Here is a 25,548-nt window from a genome sequence, read left to right as displayed (position 1 = left end):
TCCATGAGCCAAGGGACGACGGACGAGGCGCGCACGCCTCTGACGTCTTCCCCTGCCCCCTCCAAGGATATGGACGACATAGGAACTGTGGGCGACAAGGCGCATACGCCGGATATGCTGATCGATGACGACGAGCCGCGCGCCGCGCCGCCGGCCGCCGTGCCGACGTCGGCGATCGCGACCGAGATTTTGCCCGACCCCGCATCCCTGCCGCCGTATCCCGGCGTGGCGGTCGCCGGCGCGCAGCACCCGCCGGCGGCAAGTGTGCCGCCGTCCGAGGCGCGGCCCCCCAAGCGGCGCGGGCGCCCTACGGCCGGTGCGACGCGGACGCAGCGCGTGCGTGCCGCGCGCCCTTCTGGCCCGATGCTCGCCGTCGGCCCGTCGCCGCTGCGTGCGGCGGCAGAAGGCGAGCGTGCGAATCCTGCGGCGGAGCAGGACCTGCCCATGATTGGCGTCGCGCCGGCGACCGACGAGATGGACTGGGAGTCGGTACGTACCTTTTTCTGACGCAGCTCAACAACGACTACTGCGAGACGTGTCGTGGTCATGGGCGCTTCCTGTGCTGCGACGGGTGTCCCCGCTCCTTTCACTTTGCGTGCGTGAACCCCCCGCTGGACGTGGACGAGATGCCCTTTCCCAACGGCACGCTCCTCCCGAAAAAGAAGGCCGACACCAAGTCGAGCGACCCGCGTGCCGCGCGGCTCGACGCTGACGACAGCTGGTTCTGCCGCGTATGCTTTGCGGAGCGCGTCCCGCCCAAGGCCGTGCGGGGCTATGGGCCGTTCAACCCCCTCTTGCAGCAGCTCGAGCGGGAGAATCCGAGTATTTTTTCGCTCCCGGTCGAGCTGCGCAATTACTACAAAGGCGTGTCGACGTCTGCCGACGGCTCGTACGTCGACTCGACCTCGCTGCGGCCGCTCAAGCTCTCGCGCCACGGGTTCGTCGAGGAGCGCGATCCCTACCTGCTCCGCGACAAGCACGGCGAGGCGGTGCTGTGCTACCAGTGCGGCGGCTCGGCCCTGCCGCCGAACGAGATTCTCCCGGACGCAAACCGCAAGGCGACGCTCGCAGAGGAGCGCAAGGCGCTCGACACGCTCGCTGACGCGGCGCTCGCCGAGCACCGCCCGCCGCGTGCGCCGCAGCACGGTCGCAGGATGATCAGCTGCGACTTTTGCAACCTGCACTGGCACCTCGACTGTGCCAAGCTGCCCATGTCTGGCATGCCGCCACCCACACGCCGCTGGAAGTGCCCGGCACACAGCTCGCACGCAGAGCCGCGCGTGCGCATTCCCCGCGCAGCCAACCAGGTCAAGACGGTGGACGTGCCGCGGGCGACCGAGGCGCCCGTCGGAGGGCGGCGGCGCGAGTATGGCGAGGTCGACGTGCTCCTGGACGCCGACGACAAGACGTTTGTGGGCGAGAGCGGCTCGGGACACAGCGCCGCACCGCCGTACGAGGACGTGACCGTAAGCAACGCGAACGGCGCCCGCGTGCGCTATCGCATCCCGGAAAAGACGATCCGCCTCGAGTTTTGGAGCCGTGCGGCGTTGGAGCGGAAAACGCCCAGGCCGAGGCACGCACCCGCGCCCATCGCAACGCATAGGCCCCTGGAAGACACGGGCCCGATACCGGCGTCAGCGTGGGAGCAGCTTCTGGCTGTCGCCCTCAGCGAGACGCGGCCCAGCACCAGTGGGACCGAGGCCCGCACGCCGGAGAATGTGGCGCAGCACGCGGCAGCGGCACGCACATCGCTCGCGCCGAACGCGACACCGTTCGACGGCGCAGAGCGCTCGACATACAAGGCGTCCGAGGAGGTGCCGCTTGTGCCGTCGGCGCGGCCAGACGACGTGCCGCAGCAGCCGGCGGCACCGTCGCTCACGTACATCTACCCCACCGAGCTCGCCGAGCTTCGCGCGGTGAAGCGGCTCATGAAAGCAAAGGGCGCCGATCGCCTGCGCGACTTTTTGCAGCAGCCCTAGATCGTACTACGACGCATCCTACCGCGATGCACTATGTAGAGTGCATCGCGCATGACGAGAATACGACAGCCAAAAGGGCCAGTCGCAGGCCGCCGAGTCAGCAGACTCGGTCGTAGCAGTGAATATACATATACTTATTGGGTATACACACGAGAGGCCGGCGAGGCTTACGCGCGCCGCGGCAGGCGCACCTCGCCGCCTTCGTCGGCATCGCTCGTCGCGACGTACGCATCCTCTTCGTCGTCACTCGTCGCAACGTACGCATCCGGGACAGCAGGCACCACGGCACTGCGCCGCCGGGGCGGCGGCGCATCGAGCGTGGCAAGCAGCGTACGGAGCACGCGGGTGTGCGACAAGTACGCGGCATCGTACATCGGTGCGTGTCGCATGCGTCGCGCAACTCGAGGCGCACGGCTCGGCGTCTGCAGGCGGGGGAGCAGCACGTCGCTTGCGGCGCGCGCCGCTTCGTGCCCGGCAGCTGCCGTGCGGAGTGGGACCGGCCACGCGCCGGGTGGCAGCGCGTTCGCGAGTCTATTCCAGCGGGGCGCTGGCTGTGCACTCGGCTGCATGCGCTCCATGAGCGTGCGCCGGCCTTGTGCGGCGAGCCACTGCGTGCGCTCCGCGTGCAGCTCCTGCGCGATATGCGCATCGACCAGCTCCTTGAGGCGGTCCCCCGGCACCTTTTTTTTTTCTGCGCATGCCGCGAGGTGTGCGCGCCGCTTCGGCGCAGTGTGGGACATAGGAAAGTGCGAGTCACATATTGAGCACCGCGGCAGGAGCCGTATTCCGTCGCGGTGCACGTCGTCGAGCGCCGTATGCTGCGGCTGCTTCTCGGTGAGCGGCGTGCGTGCGCCACTTTTTCTTGCTCTTTTTTTGGAGATAACTTGCACGGTACTGATATTCGTCTCTTTTGCTTCTCCTCCTCCCTCTTTCAGCTCTTCAAACGCAAATGCAGCGAGGTGCGTGCGAAACGCCGCCGCCTCGTCCCCCCCCACCATCGCGACGCGTCGTCACGTGGCAAAACAACACGCCTCCACCATCATGCAAGGGCGGCAGAGCGCGCCGCTCAGCGCGCGGTCGATGCGCGCGAGTATGTCGCCAGGAAGCAAGAGCATGGTGCAAGCGTCGCCGCGCAAGCCCCTGCAAGATAGGAATGGCGATGCGAGCGCAAGAGATACGATCCGCGCGACACAGAGCCTGCTCTCGACGCTCCACGCGCCCGAGGACGCGACGAAAGCATACCTGAGCCTGCATGCGCTCAAAGACACGCTCGGGCAGTACCGTACGCTGGAGGAAGACCCCCTTGCGACGGACCCTGGCCTTGCGCTGGACTGGGACCTCTACCGCGACGAGCCCGGCGCGCTCGAGGCGGAGGAGGAGGAGCTGAAGGCCTACTACCGCAAGCTCAAGTTTATTTACCTGGAGCAAGAGACCAAGCTGCGCTTCCTTGCCGATCTCCAGGACGATCCCGAGACGGGCCAGGAGCCCCAGATCCTCACGGTCGAGGATGTGGCGTCACGCGGTACGTTGTCCCACTCACACAGAAAGCGACAGTCGCAAGGTCAAGATGCAGTTGGTCGAGGCCAAGACGCGCGTGCGCGAGCTGCGTGCCGATATTGATGAGCTGGCCGATTCCATGAAGGAGCCGTGGGGTGACTTGGAGGATGGCGAGGCCGAGGCCCTCGACCTCATGGCCGGCATCTCCGACATGGAGCTCGAGCTGGCGCGGATCCGCGCCGCGGAGGGCATGCACGGCACCATGACCGCGGCCGAGGCGGTGGCCAAGAGCGAGGAGCAGGTCGAAGAGATGCAGCGCATCGAGACCGAGACGTCAGAGGTGACGCATGCACTCGAAAAAACCAAGATGGAGCTCAAGCAGAGCAGCCGTGCGCTGGAGCGCCTCAAGGCCGAGCGCTCTGCCGCCGAGAAGCTCGCGAACGAGGCGCAGCTGGGCGCGGGCCGCGACCGCGGCCGCGACTGGGAGCTGGAGCGCGTCTGTGCGCGGCACACGACTATGCTGCACCAGCTGCACGAGTCGCTCGCGCTGCACGCGCTGCATGCGCCCACCCCCGAGACGCTCGAGGTGGTGTTTGCGCCGACAGCTGTCGACGGCGCGTCGCCCGGCACGCTGCGCCTCACCTGGGACGTGCCCGGCGGCCAGCTCCTCGGCTACGAGCTGGAGGATGCGCACGGCGCCCCGCTCGCGCTCTCGCACGAGGCGTCGCTCTACGTAGACGCGGCGCTGGAAAGTAACCAGCCCGCGGCGCTCGTGCAGCGCGTATGGCAGGAAATGTAATGATTAGGATCCTACAAGAGCATCGTAGGGAGGTCCTCGAGGTACTGCTTGAGCTTCACAAGGAAGGTCACGGCCTCGCGGCCGTCCAGCAGGCGGTGGTCGTAGGTCAGCGCCACGACCATGATCGGGCGCACCTCGACCTTGCCATTCACCACCCAGGGCTTCTCCTTGATGGCGTGCATGCCGAGGATGGCCGAGCCGGGCAGGTTCAGGATCGGAGTACCAAAGAGCGAGCCAAACACACCACCGTTCGAGATGGTGAAGGTGCCGCCGGTCATGTCCTCGAGCGAGAGCTTGTTGTCACGCGCCTTGAGGCCAAGGTTGTGGATCTCCTGCTCGATCTCGAGGATGCTCAAGTCGTTCGTGTTGCGCACGACCGGGGTGACAAGACCCTTGTCGGTCGACACGGCAACGCTCAGGTCGACATAGTCGCGGTACACGATCGTGTCGCCGAGACCCTCGCCCTCGATGCTGGCGTTCGCCGCAGGGATCTCCTTGAGTGCGAGGGCGCTGGCCTTGGCAAAGGCGCCCATGAAACCGAGCTTGACGCCAGTCTCCTTCAGGACGCGGTCCTTGTTGCGCGCGCGGAACTGCATGAGCGAGCTCATGTCGATTTCATTAAAGGTCGTCAGCGACGCGGCAGTGTTCTGCGACTCCTTCAGGCGCTCGGCAATGCGCTTGCGCATGCGGTTCATCTTGACGCGGTGCTCGCCACGCTCGCCAGCCTTGGGAGCGGGCGCAGACTGCGACTGCGAAGGCTTCGACTCCTCTTTGGGAGCGGGCTTCGTCTCCTTCTTGGGCTCGGGCTTCTTCTCCTCCTTCTTCTCCTCCTTGGGCTCCTCCTTCTTCTCCTCTTTCTTGTCGTCCTTCTTCTCCTCCTTCTTGTCGTCCTTCTTCTCTTCCTTCTTGTCGTCCTTCTTCTCTTCCTTCTTGTCGTCCTTCTTCTCCTCCTTCTTACCGTCGTCCTTGGGGGCCTCGCCAGGCTCAATCTTCAAGAGGTCCTTGCCGACCTCGACCGTGTCCTCCTCCTCGGCGTACACCTCGACAATCACACCCTCCTCGGGAGAGTTGACGGCAACGTCGATCTTGTCGGTCTCGATCGTGGCAATCTCCTCGTCGGCCTTGACGTGGTCGCCGACCTTTTTGATCCACTTCTGCAGCGTACCCTCGGTCAGCGACTCGGCCATCTGCGGCACCTTGACGACACCGAGGCTGCGGCGCGAGGCCGAGAAGTTACGGCGCGCCGCAAAGGTCAGTGCCGCCGAGTAGGTCGGCGCACTACGCGCAGCAAAACGAGCAGTCAGCGCAGAAGCCAGCGGGAGCATCGTGGCAAAGTGAAGGGTGGCGCCCGGGCCGCTGGCCACGTGACGAGTAAGTCCGTGCAGCGCCGTCCTGCCACGATGCCGCCAGCGAGCAGCGAAGCGCCGCGCGCGGCGCCGCGGTCTGCGGCCAAGACGCTGGGTGTCGGAGGTGTTGCAGGCTTTACGTCATGCGTCCTCCTACAACCCTTCGACCTGCTCAAGACGCGCATGCAGCAGGAGCATAAAAAAGGGGTGCAGCGCTGGCACGAAAGTCGCACGCAGCGCCTCGTGCGCAGCTTCCGCACGGTCGTCCGGGAGGAAGGATGGCGCGGTCTATGGCGCGGAACGGTGCCGACCGTCGTGCGCAATGTCCCGGGCGTTGCGGCGTACTTTTACACGATCCACGAGCTGCGGTGGCTCGTCGCCGCATGGCAGGTACCCGGCCTCTCGGTCCACGGAGCGACGCACGCCGCGCAGAACCAGGGCAGCTCGACGCTCGCACGCCTCTCGACGACCGGCAACCTCGCGACGGGCGCAGTGGCGCGCGTCGCGATTGGCTTTGTGCTCAACCCCATCACGATCGTCAAAGCACGGTTCGAGTCGTCGAATTACTCGCGCGAGTCATACCCCACGATCCTCTCCTCGCTGCGATCGATTTACCGCGACGGTGGCATGCGCGGCTTCTTCCGTGGCTTTTCCGCAACGGCGCTGCGCGACGCGCCGTACGCCGGCCTCTATCTCGCGTTGTACGAGCAGCAAAAGCAGATGCTCGGCCGCCTCGCCACGCGCGACCGCTCTGGGAATGCGTGGGTGGTGAGCGCGAGCGGCTTGGTGGCTGGTACGCTCGCGACCGTCCTCACGCACCCTTTTGATATCCTGAAAACACGAATGCAGACCACGCCGAGCGCCATGCTGGGCGTCTCGGAAAAGGGGGCGGGCGTGGTGGCGACCGCGCGACATGTGCTTGCCACCGATGGCGTCCGTGCGTTTGCCGACGGGCTCGGCCTGCGCTGTGCACGCAAAGCAGCTAGTGGTATGATTGGATGGTCGATTTTCGAGCTAGGAAGTCGTTACTTCAATCCATAGTTATGTACATGCTACCAGCGCTTGATCAACATCTCGAGCCGGCTCGGCTTCGAGTCGGCGCTCTTGGAGGAGTGCGTGGAAAGGGCTTCACTCGAGTTGCGCCGCGCGCCGTTCCAGGGGAGTGGCACAATCGAGTTGCTGCGCTGCCGCGTCATCGGCGTGCCGTTTTCGCGGGGCTCAAGCTGCAAGCTGCGCTGGTATAGCTGCTCGGCGGCAGCGGCATAGTTTTCCGAGCTGCCCGACAGCGCCGACACGTTGCGTAGCTTCGTGAGGAAGCATTGGATTTCGGGCACCTCGACGAGGTCAAAAGGATGGGCCTGGAAACGCTGTACTTCGCCAAGAATACTGGCCAGCTTCGTGCAGCGCGCAAAGTTGATGAGTGATGTGCCATTAGAGCCCGTGCGCGTCTTGGGGTTGCCGCCGACGCAGAACGTGACGTCGGTCAAGACAAGGCCCAAAAAGGGAAGGACGGGGCCTTGGGCGGTGCGGAGGCGCGCGCGATACGTAGCAAAGTTGCGTGTGTGTTCCATCACCACACGCTGCTCTTCAAACGCGGCAAGGGCCTTGGACGAGAGGCCCGCCCACGTCCGCTTCAGACGGAGAATGGTCGACGAGTTCAGCGCGCCTTGCACGGCCATCAGCAGATTGTAGTTCTGCAGCTCGAGGGCCGCGCTGCCGAGTCGCACGAAGTACTTGAGGATCGAGACGCGGCGCTTGAGCTCCGTCTCGCGCAAAATACATTCACCGATCCAGTTGGTGATCTGGGTGGTGAGCGTCGACATCACACGGCTGTGGATCGCAGACGACATGGAGGTCGTGGTGTGCGACGTCATGTAGCACTGGTTCCTAAACAGCAGCTCATTCGGCATGATCGACGAAAAGAGACGCGACTCGACAATCGTAATCTGCTGGGCAAGGTCCATCGGATCCAGATCCAGCACAGACACATGGTAAATGTCAGACGAGTCCAGCGCAGAAAGTAGCGTTTTAGACAGGTTGGGCGTGCGGCTGCGCGAGCGGCTTCCGGCCGTGCTTGCGTAGATCGGACTCCCGTCCGTCAGGGGGACCTTGTCTTCAACGTTTTCGTTGCCGGCCAGGCCGAGACGCAGGCGCTCGCCACTCGGCATCAGCAGCACGCTCTGGATCTCGGGGCCCTCGGGCCCGGGTTCCAGTTGCAGCTGGACAAACTGCACGCCATGGCCAAGACGCAGGCGCCAGCGGATCAGCGACGAAAGCACATCGACCGATGGCTGCACGCGCACATCGTGCTCTTGCTGCACAAAGTCGCAAAGCGCACGCAGCGCACAGCTGTCGTCGAGCGCCAGCCAGTAGTGCTTGAGCCAGGCAAAGGCAAAATGCACCGCATGCAGCTGCATGTGCCAGTCGACCGGGTCGTGGTACACGCTCAAAATCGTCTCGACAAGCGCCTCGGCGTACGTAAAGAAGCGGAAATTCAAAAAGAATGCGCGCACCGGCAGGCTGTGCGCGCTGCGGTCCTCTTCACAGAGCCAGCGCACGAGCGCAGGGAGCGTGCCGCCAACCACGTCGTTCTTGGCGTTGCGCAAGAGATCGTCCGACGGCGCAGGCGACTGCGCCTCAGACGCCGCCACGCGCAAAGAGGGACTGTCGTCACTGCAAAACGACTCGGTGAGAGGTGCATCAAAGCTGGGGCGCCGGATCGGGACCACCGAGTCGGTCAACGCGCCGTGCGTCGCGAGAACCCCAGTCGTCTTGGGCGACACGCCCTCCATCTCCTGGGGCGATGCGGTGCGTTTGGGCTCGCACAGCACGTTGATCGGCGCAGGCTTGGCTGCAACAGGAGCAGATGCGTTGCGCACCGGCGTCGCACGCTCTTTGCATAGCTTCTGCAGCGCCTGTATCGATTGCGGCGGGCCATACACGCGCAATGCAAGCGAACTCGGCGCACGCTCCAGCAGAGTAGACATCGAGCGCATAACCTTGGTCGAGGTGCAGAGGGGCATGTTGGAAACGTGGATAAGCTGCTTCTTGAGTTGCGTTCCGCGCGCATTGAGTACCGCATGCTGGCCCTCGGCGCTCAGCTTGTTGGCCTTTGCAAAGTTGGAGACCGACTCGGCGAGCTGCGACAGGCAGTCGATGTACTCCCGCGCGACGCGCGCCGGCACCCACTCCTCGTCGAGGTGCGGGCCGAGCGACTCGACGAGGGCCATGAGGCTGCGTGAACTCAACAGCAGCTCAAGACCCATGTCCAGCAGGCGCTGGAAAGCAGAGAGCAGCATAAAGTCTTCAAACATGTGCACTTGACCGAGGAACGCGGCGGTGACCGACGCCAGCTGGTCGTATGCTGCGCGCGCCGTGGCAAGGACCTGGGCAGGACTCAGTACGAGTACGTCGGACACGCGTTCCGGCGTGTCGCGTGCCTCGGACACAGCCACAGCACCGATCGGGGGCGGGGTCTCGATGGAGGAAGGTTCCTTGGTCGAGTCGGACGAGTTGCGTAGACTCGAGCTGGTATCATTCAGCGAGAGCTCGTCTAGCAGTGACGACGCACGCGATGTTTCACCCGAGTCGACCGCATTGCTTTCTGCCTCGTAATCGCAGTGTGAGTTGGCGCGGCTCACGGCGCACACAAACTTGGCAATCGAGCACAGCAATCCGTTCAGCTCGTCCACGGCCACGAGGAGGCCGGCGCAAGGCGGTGTTGCCTCGGTCACGTCGACAAAAGCAGCCACTGCACCGGTACGCATCAAGAGCGAGTCGCGTTCCCGTATATTCCTGGGTGACATGGCCTGATGCACGTATTCGAGATCATACAAAAGGGAGCGGACCGATGTGACAAAGGCCTGGGCCGCTGTCCGCGTCGGCTGTTGTGCACAGAGCGCCTGATAGAGCGCCTGTGCAGTGTGCACACACGAATCCAGCATCGCGGAGCACGCCGTGGGAATGTAAAGGGGGGCCACCGGGCCGTGCAGCGGCAGCGCCGCGTCCTCGGCAGAGGGTGGTGCGGGCGCGTCCTGTAAGCGCACGTACTTGTCAGTTGCGAGCGAAGTCGGGTGGCCAAATGCCGCGTTCCGTTCGTTCCACTCGTCCAAGCCCATCAAAAAGCTAGTCGGGACCCACCCGCGCTGGTCGTTGACCGCGACATCGCTCCATCCCGACGCGTCGTGCAGGTATCGCTGAACGATCTGTCCGGTCACGAGGCGGACGCAGCCGAGAGAAACACTCGGATCAAAGTCATGGAGTGCTACCATGGCCTTGGCAGCCTGTGACCGGCCCGACTGTGCCTGCTGCGGCGTTGTATCGGGCGATCCGCATTTTTGCACCGGTCGTGTGCCTGAAACCAGGGGAGGCAAGGCCATGCCACCGAACGACACGGTGCCGACGCGAGGGAAGCTGTCTACCAAAGGCTCAAGAATGCTGGGTGTTGCCCGGCGCACACACTTGTCCTACAGCAAGAGATGGTAGCCGTTGCTTGCTGTCCAACGCCCCACGCGCACGGAAAAAGAACGGCCTGCTCTAGGGAGGTCGACACCTGACTCCCGATCCCCTCCCAACGGTCTAGGCCAACGAGCGTTGGGCAGGGCGACTTATCTCCCCAATTGGGACATGCACCGACTTATTTTTACCCTCACGTGCAGAGACCCAGACAGGCTGCGGCGGCTGCGGCTCTGTCGAATCGGGAATCCGACCAATCTAAACGAGGCGATAATAAAAAGAACCGGTCACCACCCGGGTTTCACCCAAAGTTTAATTTGGGGCCTAATGTGCTGCTGGATTCGAGCGAGTCGTGTACTAGGTGTCGTCGCACGCCATCATATTTCCACTGTTCGGACTATGAACCGTTACGTCCGAACGTCCCTGGCGCACGGGTCTGTTCTATTAATGATACCCCAATCGGCGTACCCACGCCGACAGGTCGATGGGACTGGCCTCGGATTGGCGCACAAACTCGTGACTCCGCAAGTCCATGGGGTTGGGGCGTACTGTAGGGTCCTTACTTAGGCATAAGTCCACAAACCGAACCATAGACGCGGGGAAATGCATGTCGGCGCTCAGCCGTGGAGGAGGTTCGTATACAATATGCTGTAGCAGCTCCAAGATGCTCATTGGTTGTGCTTGGCGCTGGGGGGCAGGGCGCGACGCCGGGGCGCCGCCTAGGCTTGCCGCGGTCGTCGTCGAATGTTCGGGCGCGTGCAGGGTGTCTTCGCTGTCGAGTGCAAACGGGAAACACCCGTGCGCCAGCTCGATCATGGTAATTCCAAGCGACCACACGTCCGACTTGATACTATACTGATCGCCTTGGATCCGTTCGGGCTGGGGTCAGCAGGGGGTACATACACTCATATAGGTGCTCGTGCCGACAAAGGTATCCGCAATCGAGTTGATCAGCTCGCCCGATACGCCAAAGTCGCACAGCTTCATCTGGCCGTGCTTGTTCACGAGAATATTGCTCGGCTTGACGTCTGGGTAAGGGGGCAAAAAACGTACCTCGGTGGATGATGCGGTGCACCTCGTACAGGTACGAAAGACCGTGCACGACGGTCACCACAATCTTGCCGCAGACGTCTGCATCAATCGGACCGTGTTTGGTATATATAGAGTCGAGCGACCTGCGGTGAGTGTCAGCCAACGTACCCTACATCCATGTACTCCATGCACATGTAAATGTGAATGTCGCTGAGGCACGCTCCATAGAAGCTCACGATGTAATTCGACTGGCACTCGTGCAGAATCTGGAGTTCGCGCAAAATCTGCTTGCGCACCTCGGGTTTGGCATCAATGAAGACGACCTTTTTTGCCATGGTGATACCAGTGGGAATGTGCACGACTTTGGTCACCGTTCCGCCGTTGCCGGCGCCCAGCTCGCAGACCGTGCGGAGATTACTGTTCTTAAGCTCCAGCCGCTGCGACGCGTCGTCGTCGCTGTGGAGCCGCATGCCATTGATGCGCTGGGACAGCTCCGCACTCCGGTTTGACAGTGGCGCAGACGACAGACTGGGTACGGCCTGCCCGTCGGCCTGCGCATAATTCGGACCGGGCTCCGAAGCGCCCTGTGTCGCTCCGGATCCATTCGACCTTGGCGGCGAGATGTGGGGTTGCCGAAGCTTCGGAGAAAACCACTCTGGCAGTTCGAGGCGAGAGGACGCCCGTGGCCCCAGTGCAACGCCTGCCAGATTGTCGTAGGTCGCGCTGTCCTTCGAGTCACCCAGCGGGCGCATGAGGCGCGTAAAACTACGGCCTGCTTCATCCAGGGGCGACACGCGCTCGGCCTGGGACACAGAGGTGTCTTTTAGCAAAAGACCCTTAAAGTTTCGCGTCTTCCGCTTGGGAGAGGGTACGCCATTCATCGTGTGCGCGCGGACCAAGATCCGAAGGCAAAGTGCCAAGCCCCAGTCACTGTGCGCGTTCCTGGACCACGTGGATATATTGTCGCTTAGTCATATATGCCTACAAAGTCCGACGGTACGCAGCGCGGTACATGTGCCAGGGCAGCGTCCAGGAGCGCTGCTGGCAGGTGCGGTCGTACGGGTTGAAGTCGCATGCCTCGAGTTTCTGGAGAAACTGGCGTGTATTTACTGCCGAGAGCATCGGACCAATGGCAGGCGCCGGCATCTCGCCGCCGTACGCATCGCGGAGCGCTGTGCGCGCAGTAATGAGATAGTCATTCGCACGCGTCGCCGTGTAAAAGATAGCGTCGCGTAGACCTTTTGCGTTGATTCCATTGCGGTATACATCCTCTTGGGTCACGTTGCATTGCACGAGGTACTCCAGAGGAAGGGGGAGCGTGGGCGTGCGGGGAATGCCGTCGCTCTGGGGAGCGTACCGCGCCGCGCCGGGCAGGCCGGGTATATTGCCGCCGCCGCCGGTGCGTGGCCGGGGAGGGGGGTGCGTGTGGAACGGAAGCGCGCCGAGCAGAATACTCAGGCCCATTGCCTTGCCGAGATGGGAGAAAATTTCGTCGAGCGCGCGCTCCGACACGCCTTGCAGGTTCAGCAAGAGGTAAAGTATGCGCGACGAAGTCGACTCGGCGTACTTTTCGAGCTCTGCGAGCGCGGGCGGCGCAAGGGGGTCGCCGAGGTCGGTCTCGCGTGCATCAATGATCGCGAGAAAGTGCTCCTTGACCAGCTGGCCGCGCGCCGCCACCGCCGGGTCGAGCACGGCGTCGGCGAGGGCGAGCGCAATGGGGTGCTTCGGGGGGCGGTTCTGGGTAAGCACGTCGAACGTACGTTGTAAATGCCCTCGATCGCATCGCGCCACCACTGCATGCGCACGCGGCCCACCAGCTCGTTGCTCACTGCGTCTTTCAGGGAGGCAAGCTCGATGTGGAAGGCGCGCAGCGCAAAAAAGTGGGGCTGCAGAGCACGGTCGTAGGCAAAGTGCGTCAGGTACGCAGGGTAGTCACGCTGACGCACCATGTCTTGCATGGACTGTTCTACGACCTGCGTTTGTGCCTCGGTGCTCAGGCTCCGCGCAAGCACACGGCGCGCACCCAGCGCACGGCGCACACCAACTGTGGCTAACGTCATCGTATGAGAAAATAGGCCGAATTCGATTTGTCAGCGCTTGGGCCCAAGCGTCATGGCCACCACCGAGGCGCCGAGCAGGACGGAGCCGCACGTGAAGCGTGCCAAGACCGAGGAGGAGGAGGGGATGGACGAGGGCAGCGACGGGGGCGGAGACGATGCACAGAGCGCACGGCGTCCAGCACGCGCGTTCGAGGCGATGTCGTTTGTGCGCGCGACGTCGTCGGACGCCTACTTTCTCTCCAACTCGCACCGGCGCAACTTTGCCAGCCGTAAGCTCGGGCGCGACCTGCTCAGGGGGACGTCCGGGAAAAAGGTCTCGGAGCTGCTCGGACCGCTCGACATTGCGCAGCTGCCGCGCATCGCGCTGGACGCGTCCGTGGACGGCGAGCCTCTTGCGCCCGCCCGCACGACCCACTCGCGCCTGGCGCTGGCGCTGCACATGCGCCCCGAGCGCCAGGCGATGCTCATCGCGCAGCTCCTCTCTGGCTTTCACCTGATCTTGTACGGCGTCGGCGACCGACTGCCCGTCGTGCGCAGCATCGTCCAAAAAGCCGCCAAGCAGCACCACGGCGCCGCGGTGCTCGTCCAAGGCGCCGCGGGCCGTGCGCTGAATGTCGACCGCATGCTGGACGCGATCGAGTCTGCAGTACGCGTCCAGACGCCGGCCGTGCCGCCGTGCGATGCGCCGAGCGAGCCGGCGATGGCGCGCCTGTCGCGTGTCGCCCAGCGTATCCGGCGCATCACACACCTGCTCGAGCACGCCGCGCGCCATCCACCCGCCGAGCATCCCCAGCGCGTGTTTGTCGGACTGGTCGCCTTTGACCATCCTCTGCTGCACACATCGCGACTGCATACCCTGCTCCACGCCCTGGCGCGGTGCCCCTACATCCACCTTGTCGCGTCTGTGTCCCACGTCCACGCGGGCCTTGTGCTCGACGGCGCGTCTGGTGCGTTTAGCTACGGCATTTCCTCGCACGCCGAGGAGCGTGCGCGGCGTGGATCGGCGCCCGAGCGCGACGTGCGTGCCCCCTGGCTGTGGCACCACTGCACGACCTATATCCCCCCCGTGACCGAGCTGCTGCACTCGCGTGGCGCGACAATGACCTCGTCGACGTCGGCCTCGGCGCAGTTTTCCGGCCTTGCGACGCTCAAACTCCCCGCGGCGCTCGACCTCGCCGGGCGCGGCGCCAAGGTCCAGGCGGCGCCTGGCACGGCGCCCGGCGCGCCGATTTCCGAAAAGGCCGCACTGCAAGTGCTCAACACGATCACCGCGCGTGCGCGCTCGCTCTTTTCGCAGCTTGCCCTGCTCCAGCTCGCGGCCGCGGACCAGCACCCGTCGGACGAGGACGGGGTACCGCGTACGCCCTATGCGACGCTTGTCCGCGAGGCGATCCAAGAGTTCATCGCGTCGAGCGACGAAGGCGTCAAGCAGCTGCTCGGCGAGATGGTCGACCACGGCCTCGTCCTCGTCTTCCGCGGTCCCGCGTCGATCGGAAGCAGCCACGCGATCGCAGCCGGCGACGAGCTCTGCATTCCGCTAGGCACGAGCGCGTTGGAAAGTGTGCTTGCACAAGTAGATACGTAAGAGCCAACAGCACACACTGTATGCACAAGCTATTGAACGAAACGGGGGGAGAGACTGAGATCTGGGAGGCACGCCATGAGCAGCATTAACACGACGCAGACATGCTACGCAGCAACGTGCCGGCGGGGGGGATTACTTCCGCACCCACCATGCGTGGAGCTGCTGCCACGTCGATTCGGTGCGCGACTGCATCACATTCCAGTTCTTCTTGTCCGAGAGGAAGCGGCGAAGCCACTCCACAGGGCCGGCACCCGACTGCGAGGAAAACAGACGGGGGCGCCCAGTCCCTCCCCTACTCAAAAAAACAGGTAGGTGATGGCAAAGACACCGACGGCGATCGCAGCAACAATGTGCACGGGAACGCCGCTCGACTTCTGGGCAACGGCACCGCTGCGGGTGGCCACGCCGCCTTGCGAGGCGAGCTGGGCACGCAGGCGCTGCACCTCGGCCTCGAGCTCCTGGGGCGAGCTGGCCGTCACCGGCACGCTCGAGGTGTAGGCGGCAGCGGGCACCGCAGTCGAAGTCGCGGGGTAGGTCGTGGTGGCCGCGGTGGGCGACGCAGCGAGGCCGTTCAGCGAGGCGATCGAGATCGGGGGCTCAGCACCCGCGCTGCGCACCGAAGTCGGCGACGAGACGGCGGGCGAGACGACTTCCTGGGCACCGGTCACAGCACGCGAACCCTGGTCCTTGACGGCGGCGTACGCCGCACCCGCACCGGCGGCCGTAGCCGAGCCGGCAGCAAGGGCAGCCGCCTTGGCCCTCTGGATGGCGCTCTGGTTGTCGTACGCACCCTCCGACGCCTCGTTCTCCTCAGGCACCGTAGCGCTAGAGGGGGGGAGGAAGGCGCAGCGGATCTTGTGCTCAAAGATGGACTCCTTCTCGCGCTCCTGGAGCGCCCAGAACTCGGTCATGGGCAAGGTCTCCTTGTCAGCAGAGATCACCGCCGACTGGACCAGGAACTTGTCACGGCACTTGGCGCTCGTCGGGGGCTCCTCCTTGAAGGGCTGCAGGAGAACCTGGACCTCGACGCGCTCGCCAGCCTCAATGCGACCCGAGTTGGGGCGCACGCAGTACTGCTTGGGCGCAGTAGTCTTCACCTTGAAGGCCACCGGCTGCGAGTTCGAGTTGGTGATGGTCAGCGACTTCTTCACGACCTGGGTCAGAGGACCTGCGGTTAGCGGATGGCAGGGGTGAATACCTACGCGAGAAGCCGAGCTGCGCGTGGGGGCTAATTCTACGAGGTCAGCTCACGCGAAAAAAAACTTACTCGACAGACATCTCCGGTGCAGCACTAGGCGGTGGGGATAGAACGAGACGGCGCGCAATGGGCACTCCCCGACGAGCTCCCCAGCCCTCTCGGCCGGGCGCGCGGCTCAGCGGAGGGCCTGGCTCTGGCACGCACCGCTGTGGGGGGACGCGCGCGCTTTACGCTGATTGGCCTGTTTTCCTGCTGCACCGGTCGCATGCCCCAACGGCCGTCATCACGGTAAATCGGGCAAAAGACACGCGCCAGTGCAGCCGGTCGGCCGATTGCCGGTCGACGCGAAGACCTGTGCTCAACTCCGCAATTATGTCCGGAGGGCGCGCCATAAATGAAGCCATGATGCAGGGCCACCCCGCTTGCAATTGCTCATGGTGTCGCAGGACTTTTTGCGCTTAATTGGCGTGCGCAAGACGAATGACCCGTGGGTCTTTGAGTCCGTGTCGCTTCCGGGGCGCGCGGGCAACCAGCAGCCGATCGCCTACGGCGGCTGCACGACGGCAATTGCAGTAAATGCCGCAGGGCAGACCATCAAGGCCGAGCCGCGCATGGTGCCCTACTCGATCCTTGGGCACTTTTTGGGGCCTGCGTCGCTCGATAAGCCTTTCATCTGCGAGGTGCGGCCTGTGCGCGACACGCGTACGTTTGCGACGCGCCATGTCACGCTGAAGCAGGACTTTAAGGGAGAGCAGCGCCCGGTGCTTGCGCTGACGCTCGACATGATTGCGTCGCCGAACTCGACAAAGGAGGCTCTGGAGAAGGCCAAGGCGCGTGGGGCGGACCCGGGCAAGGTCAAATCGCTGCTGCGCTACCAGATCCCGCCTACGATCGCCCTCGACAATGTCGACCTGCTCGAGACGGGGCCGGCGCACCTGAAGCGCCGTCACAAGTCGGGCGAGCTCGACGATATGCAGGTCGGCGCTTTCATCGAGTTCGTGGGCCTGTGGAACAATATGGTCGAGGACCGCGTCGTGCCAGAGAGCATGATGGCGCAGAACCTCATGGCCCTCCAGCTCAAGGGGACGACGCAGGACGACCGCCCGGTGACGGAGCGTTGTGCGTACGACTGGTTCCGCATCCGCCAGCAGCTCCCTCCTGCAGACGGCTCGACGCAGTTCACGCCAGCGGGCGACGACGGAATGCTTCCGATGTCGTCGGTCCTTGCGCACACCTGTGCGCTCGCTTTTGCTATGGACGGCGGCCTCGCCTTTGTCCCGATGAGCCTCAGCAACGAGCTTATGTTCCACGCAGGTGCTGCATCGACGCTCGACTTTGCGCAGCGCTTCCACACGGACATTATCGACATGAACAAATTCAAGATGCGTGAACTGCGCGCGGTGCAGGCTGGATGGGAGCGCACGTACTCTGAGTCGCACGCATACAACGAGGACGGCGAGTTGGTCGTCTCATGCACGCAGCAGTGCATCTTGCGCGCGGCTCCTGGTGTATTGAACGAGGACGAAGAACCCAAGTCCAAGCTATAGTTTCGTACTTGGGTTCCTCTGGTGCTCCTTTTTCTCGCACGGCCTCCACGGTCTTCGCAAATCGGGCCAGGACCGGGCCCGATTGCCGGTGTGCCAAGCCGGTGGAGGCCAGGCGGGCGGCCTATCCCCGAGCAAAATTTTGGTAAAAGCATAGACATTTGCAGCGCTTTCCCCGCATTTCCACACCATGGCTTCTGGCGATTTTTTGCGCCTGATTGGCGTCCGCAAGACAGACGACCCATGGGTCTTTGTCTCGGTCTCACTTCCAGGACGTGCAGGCAACCAGCAGCCGATTGCGTACGGCGGCTGTGCTACTACGGTTGCCCTCAACGCCGCCGGGCAGACCATCAAGCAGGAACCGCGCATGGTGCCGTATTCCATGGTCGGCCACTTCCTTGGCCCCGCGGCGCTCGATACGCCGTTCGTGTGCGAGGTGCGCCCGGTGCGCGACACGCGTACGTTTGCGACGCGCCACGTCACGGTCAACCAGGATATCAAGGGCAAACTGCGCCCGGTGCTTGCGCTGACGCTCGACATGATCGCGTCGCCGAACTCGACAAAGGAGGCGCTGGAGAAGGCCAAGGCGCGTGGGGCGGATCCCGGCAAGGTCAAGTCGCTGCTGCGCTACCAGATCCCCCCCTCGTTTACTCCGAAGAGCTTCAAGGAGCTAGAGATGCCGGTCGAGTCGGTCAAACGCCGCGTCGCGTCGGGCGAGCTCAACGAGTTCCAAGCCGGCATGTTTCAAGAGTTTCTCGGTCTCTGGCTCCGGATGTTTGAGGACCGCGTGGTGCCGGAGAGTATGATGACGCAGAACCTGATGGGTCTTCACCTGAAGCCCACTACGCAGGACGACCGTGCTGTGAGCGACCGTCGTGCGTACGACTGGTTCAAGCTGCGTCAGCAGCTCCCCCCCGCCGACGGCTCGACTGAGATGACGGCTGGCGGCGACGATGGCATGCTCCCCATGACGTCGGTTATGGCGCATCTCTGTGCGCTGGCCTTTGCGATGGACGGTGCGATTGCCTTTGCCCCCATGTCGCTCAACAACGAGTCGTTGCTCAACGCCAGTATCGCTTCGACGCTCGACTTTGCGCAGCGCTACCACACGGACAACATCGACATGAACAAGTTTTCCATGCGTGAGATCCAGACGTTGGCTGGTGGTTGGCAGCGCCATTACACGGAAGCGCGCGCCTATTCAGATTCGGGCGAGCTGCTCGTGACGTGTACGCAGCAGTGTGTCCTGCGCCCTGCGCCCGGCGTGGTGTCTGAGGAAGACGAGACCCGGTCCAAGCTGTAGTACATAGACCAATCCGTTCCGAATGCTTGCATGCTACGAACGGCGAACCCAAACGACTATGCACACACGTCTACTTCTCGTCGGTGACGCTCGCCTTGTTCGCCTGCTCCTCTTCCTCGGGCTGTGCCTTGGAGCTCTTGCGCGAGTAGTACTCCTTGAGAATCTTGGGGCTGATACGGTTGAGCATCTCCTTGGGCATAATCCGCAGCAGCGACCAGCCGATGTCGAGCGAGTCAAAGATGGAGCGGGTCTCGTAGGCGCCCTGCGTGACAAACTCCTTCTCGAAGCGTTCCATGAACTCGAGGGTGAGCTTGTCCTCGTGGCTCAGCGCGTCCTCACCGACGACCGCCTTCATCGAGGCGGCGTCACGACCGGTGGCGTACGCAGCATACATCTGGTTCGACACGTCGCCGTGGTCGGCACGCGTGTGCTTTGCGCCGATGGCGCTCTTCATGAGACGCGAAAGCGACGGCAGCACGTTGATCGGCGGGTAGATCTGACGGTTGTACAGGTGCCGGTCGACGTAGATCTGGCCCTCGGTAATGTAGCCCGTCAAGTCGGGAATCGGGTGGGTCATGTCGTCGTTGGGCATGGTCAGAATCGGGATCTGGGTGATCGAACCGTTGCGGCCCTGCACACGACCAGCACGCTCGTAGATCGTGGCCAAGTCTGTGTACATATAACCGGGGTAACCACGGCGACCCGGCACCTCCTCACGCGCAGCACTAACCTCACGCAGCGCGTCGGCGTACGAGGTCATGTCGGTCAGCACGACGAGGACGTGCTTCTCGAGCTGGTAGGCAAAGTACTCTGCGGTGGTCAGCGCGAGACGCGGCGTAATGATACGCTCAATCGTCGGGTCGTTGGCCAAGTTCAGGAAGAGCGTCACACGGTCCAGCGAGCCGTTCTCCTCAAAGTCTTGCTTGAAGAAGCGGGCCGTCTCCATGTTCACACCCATCGCCGCAAAGACAATGCTGAAGTTGTCCTCGTGGTCGTCGTGCACACCCTTGCCGGCGCCCGGGCGCTTCACAAGGCCGGCCTGGCGACAAATCTGCGCGGCAATCTCGTTGTGCGGCAGACCCGAGGCGGAGAAGATGGGGATCTTTTGGCCACGGGCGATCGAGTTCATCGTGTCGATGGTCGAGATACCCGTCTGGATCATCTCCTCGGGGTAGGCACGCGAGTACGGGTTGATCGGCGAGCCGTTGATGTCCAAAAAGTCCTCGGCAAAGACCTTGGGGCCGTTGTCGACGGGGTTACCCGAGCCGTTGAACACACGGCCAAGCATGTCCTCGGACACGGGGAGCTTCATCGAGTGGCGCGTGAGCTCGATATGCGTGTCCTTCACGTCAATGCCAGAAGTGCCCTCAAAGACCTGGACGATGGCCTTGCTGCCGGACACCTCGAGCACCTGACCGCCACGCGTCGAGCCGTCAGGGAGCGTCAGCGACACAATCTCGTTGTACGAGGGGAACTTGACATTGTCCAGCACCACTAGCGGACTGCGTTAGCCAATCGACGTACCCATTGATAGCCGACACTGTCCGGTAATCCAGACGCGGCTCCACACTGTAATTCTGCACACTGACTCGTTAGTGCGGCATACGTACGCAGCCTTTGCATTCAGCTCAAAGAGCTCCTTTTCCGACAACCGGGGGCCCGCCATCGTCGTTCAGCGAGTTCGGGACAGAGGAGCGCACCAAGCGGCGGCCCGTTCCGTGCGCATGCGAGCGCTGCTGCTTGGTCAGAATTAATTCCAAATCTACCACGACGCGATGCTGCGAGGGGTGGTGCGTGCGGGGTGGGTGTGGGCGCGGCCCCTGACTACTAGCGCGGCACCGGTCGCGTGGGAGGATCCGAGCGCGCGGCGAAAGTGGGTAGATGCGTTTCGCGCGCAGCCGTTCGAGCGCGGTAGGTGGTATGGCTGACGCAGGCGCGGTGCACATTACCTATGCGCGCAGTTCGGGCCCCGGCGGACAGAATGTGAACAAGGGTAGGCTGCGACGCTAATGCAGTGAACACCAAGGTGCACGCGCGCTTTGATCTCCAGGGGCAGCCGCTCCCTGCGGGCCTCGTGCGCGACCTCGCGAAGCAGTCGGTAGGTCGTCGCCCCTCACGAATCAGCCGCTCTACGTCCAATCCGCGCATGCGCTGCACGTCTCGAGCGAGCGGCACCGGACGCAGTCGCAGAATGTGCAGGATGCGCTGAGCAAGGTATGTACACTACGTCGCCTTACACAGCTGCATGCCGAGGTGCTACGTATTGCCGCCGACGGCCTGCGTGGCGATACGCCACCGGAGCAGAAAGAGCGCGTCGCACGCCTCGAAAAGAAGCACCGCGAGCGCGTCAAGAGAGAGAAGCAGATGCGCAGCGCCACCAAGAGTGGGCGGCGTGCCAAACCGTAGTTACTGGCTCAGCCGCTTTTCACGCAACGTGCGTGCGACACGTTCGCGCAGCTTGCGCCCGAACTCGCCGAGGTGCGTGTCCTTGGTCTGCGCCAGGTACTGGTCCAGGCCGCCGTGCTTGCTGATCGAGCGCAGAGCCGACGTGGCGACACGCGTGTGCACCCATGTCTGCAGCGTCTCGCTCCAGAGCGACTTGGGCTGCACATTCGGCTCCCAGCGCCGCCCGGTCTTGTGGCGCGAGTTGGGAATGGTATTGCCAAACTGCAGGATCTTGCCATCGTACAGGCCGCGCTGCGCGCGCTTGAACGTGTGGCCAGCGTGCGCCGCCTGCACCTCGGTAGGGCGCGATGCGGGCGAGGACCGCGCATCGGTCTTGCCGGACCGACCAGGGCCGGATCCGCGCGCGCCGCGGTACGTCGTCCGCGACCAGCGCACCAGCGAGCGAAACATGATCGTCAGAGCCCAGTCTTCTCGTCACGTGCAGAATTTTTTTGACGCTTCCCAGACGCCATGGTACGTGGAGCGCCCTGACCCAGTTGCGACGCCAAGCGCGCGAGCGGCGCGAGTACGTGTATAAGAAGGCGCTTGAGTCAAAGCAGCGCCAGATCTACGAGCGCAAGCAAAAAATCCGCGAGGCGCTCGCGAGTGGCAAGCCGCTGCCGCCCGAGCTGCGCGGCCCCGAGGCGCAGGAGCTCGCCAAAAACCTCACGCTGGACGAGGCGCAGGCCGTGCCGCAGACGTCCATTGACGACGAGTACTCGCGTGCAGGGCAGTACGATCCGCGTGTGTTGATCACGACGTCGCGCAGCCCCTCGTCGCGCCTGTCGCAGTTTGCCAAGGAGCTGCGCTTCGTCTTTCCCAACTCGACGCGGCTGAACCGCGGTGCATACACGATGCAGGAGCTGGCGACCGCCGCGCGCGCGAACGGTGTGACGGATATGGTGGTCGTGCACGAGCACCGCGGCGTGCCGGATGCGCTGATCGTGTCGCACTTCCCCCATGGCCCGACGCTCCTCTTTACGCTGCACAATGTTACGCTGCGCCACGAGGTCGCAAGCCACAGCAACAGCACGGTGAGCGAGCAGTATCCCCACCTGATCTTGGACGGCTTCGGGGGGCGCCTCGGCGACCGCGTGAAGAACGCACTGCGCTTCTTGTTCCCGGTCCCGAAGGAGGACTCGAAGCGTGTCATGACCTTTGCCAACAATAACGACTTTATCTCTTTCCGGTACGTGGTCGAGCTAACGCAGGCAACATGTGTTTGTCGCATCGCACCGCGAGGTACACCTCGCCGAGGTGGGGCCGCGATTTGATATGCGCCCGTACGAGATCCGGCTCGGCACGCTGGAGCAGAGCGAGGCGGACGTCGAGTGGGTCCTCCGGCCGTACATGAACACCACCCGGAAGCGCAGCCAGCTCGCCGCGCCGTAGGCCGTCTTGTAGATTAGTGTGGAGGTTCCTCTTGCCATGACCGCCGCGGCCGGCGCGGAGCGTCGCGGTACGGAGCGCGCTGTGCCGCGCGTCGAGACGAGTGGCGGGCGCACAGCGTCCTCACGCAAGACCGATCTCGACGTGCTGCGCGCGCACCACCGCTTTCTGCACGACGACCGCGACGAAGTGAGCTACGAAGCGCAGGTGGCACGCAAGTACTACGATGCGCTCTTCAAAGAGGTACGTCGCGCGTCCTTATGCAGTACGCCATTGCGAATCTGAAGCATTATCGTACACGCGGCATTGCGCTGCGCTGGCGCACCGAGGACGAGGTCGTGGACGGGATCGGGCAGGACAGCTGCGCGAACCAGCGGTGTGCCGACCACTACGAGGTCGACGCGCCGCCCCCCCTCGGCGAATTCGAGGTGCCGTTTGCGTACGAGGAGCCGGACGCAGACGGGCGCATGGTCGCGAAGCAGGCGCTAGTCAAAGTCGTCCTGTGCGATCCGTGCGCGGAAAAGCTGCAGCATGCTTCGCGGCACGCGCGCGCCGCGCATGATACGCCCGAGGCCGCGCGTGCCGCGCGGCACGATGCGCACCGCCGCCGCCGGACTCGCCGGCGATCTGCGTCACCTTCACAGGGTAGTTGATCGGCATTGCCTCTTGTATATGCTATGTACGGCAATTTACAGCGCAACGGGGGCCGCGGCTGCACGGGGAGGCGGGTTAGAGTCCTTCCAGCGGCGGGCCTCGACGAGCGGAGTCTTGGCGAGCTCGGCGACGCGCTGGGGGTCGACACCCATGGAGGCGAGGAACTGAATACCCTCCTGGAACTCGGTCTGCTTGCGGGTCTCGGACCAGTCGAGCTCCTCGCCCATGATGTCAATCACACGGGGGAGGGCAGCGATCGTGGCCTCGGTGTCGAGGAACGACATGCGCGAACGACGCGCGATAAAGTCGGCAACCTTTGCGGCGTATTCCATGCGGGTAGCGTAGCGGACCTCTGCCTCGATGTAGGGCAGCTGCGAGTCAAGGCGGACGCCGTGCTTGGGGTAGCGCTCGCCGGTAGGCTCGGCGATGGCGCACAGGCTCCAGGCACGGTCACCGTACGAGTGCGAAAGGTGCTGCGCAACGTCGAGGTCCAGGCTGAACTCCTGCAGGAGGCGCACGTACATGGTACGCGACCAGTCGTGCGCACCGATCAGGCGCACCTGCTTCGAGACACACCCGCGCAGGGGGTGCAGCTTGAACGCCTCGATGGCCTTGTCGACGGTCTCCTCGGCCATCTCACGGTAGGTGGTCCACTTACCACCCGAGATGGTGAGGAGGCCGGCGTCACTGATGTTGATCAGGTGGTTGCGCACAAGGCTCTGCGTGTCCTTCGCCGAGGGGTCCTTGACCAGCGGGCGGAGACCGCTCCAGGCGCTCTGCACGTCCGAGCGCTTGACGGTGACGTCGGTGTTGAGGTAGTTGCGCACCTCGTCCAGGATCCACTGGATCTCCTGCTCGCCAGGAACGGGGTGGTCCTCGACCTTGGCCGCCGTGTCAGTGGTACCGGCGATGGTCGAGCCCTGCCACGGCAAGAAGAAGATGACACGACCGTCGCTCGTTGCAGGGTCGAGCAGACCCATGCCGCTCGGCGAGAAGTAGCCAGGGAAGGTGATGTGAACACCCGACGACGGAGCAACAATCTCGGCCGCCGTGGGCACGTCCATCTTGCGGATGCTGTCACAGAAAGGACCAGTCGCGTTGATCACACCCTGGTGTTAGTCTAGTAAACGTACCTTGGCCTTGATGTTGAACTCCTCGTTGGTGAAGCGGTCGCGCACGCGAGCACCCGTGATCTGCTCCTTGCCGTCGGCACCGGGGTTCTTGATCAGCGAGATCACCTCGGTGTGGTTCGCGGCGACAGCGCCGTGCTGGATGGCACTGAGGATCAGTGCGATGTTCATACGCGTGTCGTTCTGCTGACCGTCGTAGTACACGACACCACCGGCAAGGTTGTGGGGACGGAGCATGGGGAACATCTCGAGCGTCTTGTCGCGGCCCACCATGTACGAGCTGCCCATGTTCTCCTCACCGGCAATGAGGTCGTACAGCTTGGTGCCAGCGTAGTAATAGGGAATCTTCCACCAAGCGTACGCAGGAATCAGAATGGGCAGACTGTGGCTCAGGTAGGGAGCAATGTGCAGGAACGTCTTGCGCTCGTGAAGCGCCTCGCGGACCATCTTGTACTGATCGTAGTCGAGCTGCATGATGGCCTTCTGCAGGTAGCGCACACCACCGTGCACAAGCTTGGTCGACTTGGACGAAGTGCCCGCACCGTAGTCGTCACGCTCCACCACGGCGACCTTGAGGCCACGCGTGGTCGCGTCGACGGCAACACCGGCACCCGTCGCACCACCACCAATGATCAGCAGGTCGAAGCCGTCATCATCATTGCTGCCCGAGTAGGCGTGCTCCACCTCGGGGATGGGGCTGCTGCCCACCGCCTTGTGCTCCGGCACAAGGAGCGAGCGCATCTGCTCGAGGCTGCCGTCCGAGCGCAGCGAGTCGGGCGAGCCTTTCTTCAGGGCCTCGATCATCTGTGCACGCGTGGGCGGCGACCAGTGCAGCGCAGGGCGGATGTCATGCGATACATTCTCGTCCCACTCGGATTTACGGGGCGTGAGCGCATAAGCGGCGAAAGCACCGGTGAGCGCAGCAGCGATCAGGACCACGCCGCGGCCACGTTGCCGACGCGAGTTCAGGCCAGTAGCCGCAGACGCTTGGGATTGCGCCTGCGAAAGCGTCCGTAGAGTGGGGCGGAACATGCTGAGGGGAGCGTGTAGCTTGGAAGAAAAGCGCCTAGACCGCGAAACCGCGGCCGACAATCTCGGAACAAGTTGGAGCACCGCGCTGGCTATAGCCGGA

At 63.7% G+C, this 25,548-nt stretch overlaps 17 protein-coding genes across 17 annotated transcripts; 9 read left to right on the top strand and 8 right to left on the bottom strand.

The window, feature by feature from the left end:
• Window positions 1–3: 3 nt before the first annotated feature.
• MJAP1_000119 (uncharacterized protein) lies at window positions 4–1,979 on the top strand (the record flags this gene model as incomplete). Its single annotated transcript, XM_060264091.1, has 2 exons — window positions 4–489; window positions 513–1,979. The coding sequence occupies 2 exons, from the start codon at window positions 4–6 to the stop codon at window positions 1,977–1,979; spliced, it is 1,953 nt and encodes a 650-aa protein (XP_060120074.1).
• Window positions 1,980–2,146: 167 nt separating this feature from the next.
• Window positions 2,147–2,977, bottom strand: MJAP1_000118 (uncharacterized protein; the record flags this gene model as incomplete). Its single annotated transcript, XM_060264090.1, has 2 exons — window positions 2,147–2,670; window positions 2,875–2,977. 2 exons carry the CDS (start codon window positions 2,975–2,977, stop codon window positions 2,147–2,149), a joined length of 627 nt encoding a protein of 208 aa, XP_060120073.1.
• A 43-nt stretch (window positions 2,978–3,020) lies between these two features.
• On the top strand, window positions 3,021–4,275 carry MJAP1_000117 (uncharacterized protein; the record flags this gene model as incomplete). Its single annotated transcript, XM_060264089.1, has 2 exons — window positions 3,021–3,501; window positions 3,524–4,275. 2 exons carry the CDS (start codon window positions 3,021–3,023, stop codon window positions 4,273–4,275), a joined length of 1,233 nt encoding a protein of 410 aa, XP_060120072.1.
• Window positions 4,276–4,286: 11 nt separating this feature from the next.
• On the bottom strand, window positions 4,287–5,600 carry KGD2 (dihydrolipoyllysine-residue succinyltransferase; the record flags this gene model as incomplete). Its single annotated transcript, XM_060264088.1, has 1 exon — window positions 4,287–5,600. One exon carries the CDS (start codon window positions 5,598–5,600, stop codon window positions 4,287–4,289), a length of 1,314 nt encoding a protein of 437 aa, XP_060120071.1.
• A 75-nt stretch (window positions 5,601–5,675) lies between these two features.
• On the top strand, window positions 5,676–6,662 carry MJAP1_000115 (uncharacterized protein; the record flags this gene model as incomplete). Its single annotated transcript, XM_060264087.1, has 1 exon — window positions 5,676–6,662. The coding sequence occupies one exon, from the start codon at window positions 5,676–5,678 to the stop codon at window positions 6,660–6,662; it is 987 nt and encodes a 328-aa protein (XP_060120070.1).
• An 11-nt stretch (window positions 6,663–6,673) lies between these two features.
• On the bottom strand, window positions 6,674–11,989 carry STE7 (mitogen-activated protein kinase kinase; the record flags this gene model as incomplete). Its single annotated transcript, XM_060264086.1, has 5 exons — window positions 6,674–9,904; window positions 10,545–10,955; window positions 10,980–11,104; window positions 11,130–11,251; window positions 11,277–11,989. The coding sequence occupies 5 exons, from the start codon at window positions 11,987–11,989 to the stop codon at window positions 6,674–6,676; spliced, it is 4,602 nt and encodes a 1,533-aa protein (XP_060120069.1).
• A 100-nt stretch (window positions 11,990–12,089) lies between these two features.
• Window positions 12,090–13,168, bottom strand: MJAP1_000113 (uncharacterized protein; the record flags this gene model as incomplete). Its single annotated transcript, XM_060264085.1, has 2 exons — window positions 12,090–12,845; window positions 12,869–13,168. 2 exons carry the CDS (start codon window positions 13,166–13,168, stop codon window positions 12,090–12,092), a joined length of 1,056 nt encoding a protein of 351 aa, XP_060120068.1.
• Window positions 13,169–13,220: 52 nt separating this feature from the next.
• On the top strand, window positions 13,221–14,753 carry MJAP1_000112 (uncharacterized protein; the record flags this gene model as incomplete). Its single annotated transcript, XM_060264084.1, has 1 exon — window positions 13,221–14,753. One exon carries the CDS (start codon window positions 13,221–13,223, stop codon window positions 14,751–14,753), a length of 1,533 nt encoding a protein of 510 aa, XP_060120067.1.
• A 296-nt stretch (window positions 14,754–15,049) lies between these two features.
• SCS2 (phosphatidylinositol-binding protein scs2) lies at window positions 15,050–16,235 on the bottom strand (the record flags this gene model as incomplete). The annotated part of the gene is made up of 2 exons (XM_060264083.1): window positions 15,050–15,907; window positions 16,227–16,235. The coding sequence occupies 2 exons, from the start codon at window positions 16,233–16,235 to the stop codon at window positions 15,050–15,052; spliced, it is 867 nt and encodes a 288-aa protein (XP_060120066.1).
• A 150-nt stretch (window positions 16,236–16,385) lies between these two features.
• Window positions 16,386–17,498, top strand: MJAP1_000110 (uncharacterized protein; the record flags this gene model as incomplete). Its single annotated transcript, XM_060264082.1, has 1 exon — window positions 16,386–17,498. The coding sequence occupies one exon, from the start codon at window positions 16,386–16,388 to the stop codon at window positions 17,496–17,498; it is 1,113 nt and encodes a 370-aa protein (XP_060120065.1).
• A 187-nt stretch (window positions 17,499–17,685) lies between these two features.
• Window positions 17,686–18,798, top strand: MJAP1_000109 (uncharacterized protein; the record flags this gene model as incomplete). The annotated part of the gene is made up of 1 exon (XM_060264081.1): window positions 17,686–18,798. One exon carries the CDS (start codon window positions 17,686–17,688, stop codon window positions 18,796–18,798), a length of 1,113 nt encoding a protein of 370 aa, XP_060120064.1.
• Window positions 18,799–18,868: 70 nt separating this feature from the next.
• On the bottom strand, window positions 18,869–20,464 carry VMA2 (Vacuolar ATP synthase subunit B; the record flags this gene model as incomplete). Its single annotated transcript, XM_060264080.1, has 2 exons — window positions 18,869–20,300; window positions 20,409–20,464. 2 exons carry the CDS (start codon window positions 20,462–20,464, stop codon window positions 18,869–18,871), a joined length of 1,488 nt encoding a protein of 495 aa, XP_060120063.1.
• Window positions 20,465–20,573: 109 nt separating this feature from the next.
• On the top strand, window positions 20,574–21,204 carry MJAP1_000107 (aminoacyl-tRNA hydrolase; the record flags this gene model as incomplete). Its single annotated transcript, XM_060264079.1, has 5 exons — window positions 20,574–20,709; window positions 20,732–20,791; window positions 20,814–20,896; window positions 20,923–21,012; window positions 21,040–21,204. The coding sequence occupies 5 exons, from the start codon at window positions 20,574–20,576 to the stop codon at window positions 21,202–21,204; spliced, it is 534 nt and encodes a 177-aa protein (XP_060120062.1).
• On the bottom strand, window positions 21,205–21,654 carry MJAP1_000106 (uncharacterized protein; the record flags this gene model as incomplete). Its single annotated transcript, XM_060264078.1, has 1 exon — window positions 21,205–21,654. The coding sequence occupies one exon, from the start codon at window positions 21,652–21,654 to the stop codon at window positions 21,205–21,207; it is 450 nt and encodes a 149-aa protein (XP_060120061.1).
• A 60-nt stretch (window positions 21,655–21,714) lies between these two features.
• IMP4 (snoRNA-binding rRNA-processing protein imp4) lies at window positions 21,715–22,635 on the top strand (the record flags this gene model as incomplete). Its single annotated transcript, XM_060264077.1, has 3 exons — window positions 21,715–21,721; window positions 21,754–22,432; window positions 22,455–22,635. 3 exons carry the CDS (start codon window positions 21,715–21,717, stop codon window positions 22,633–22,635), a joined length of 867 nt encoding a protein of 288 aa, XP_060120060.1.
• Window positions 22,636–22,671: 36 nt separating this feature from the next.
• On the top strand, window positions 22,672–23,285 carry MJAP1_000104 (uncharacterized protein; the record flags this gene model as incomplete). Its single annotated transcript, XM_060264076.1, has 2 exons — window positions 22,672–22,875; window positions 22,899–23,285. The coding sequence occupies 2 exons, from the start codon at window positions 22,672–22,674 to the stop codon at window positions 23,283–23,285; spliced, it is 591 nt and encodes a 196-aa protein (XP_060120059.1).
• Window positions 23,286–23,321: 36 nt separating this feature from the next.
• On the bottom strand, window positions 23,322–25,448 carry GUT2 (glycerol-3-phosphate dehydrogenase; the record flags this gene model as incomplete). Its single annotated transcript, XM_060264075.1, has 2 exons — window positions 23,322–24,395; window positions 24,420–25,448. 2 exons carry the CDS (start codon window positions 25,446–25,448, stop codon window positions 23,322–23,324), a joined length of 2,103 nt encoding a protein of 700 aa, XP_060120058.1.
• Window positions 25,449–25,548: the final 100 nt, after the last annotated feature.

The sequence above is a fragment of the Malassezia japonica genome, chromosome 1 (assembly GCF_029542785.1).
Source record: "Malassezia japonica chromosome 1, complete sequence".
NCBI classification, from domain to species: Eukaryota; Fungi; Basidiomycota; class Malasseziomycetes; order Malasseziales; family Malasseziaceae; genus Malassezia; species Malassezia japonica.
Note: the sequence above shows the minus strand (reverse complement) of the source record. Positions and strands in the feature narration are given on the sequence as shown.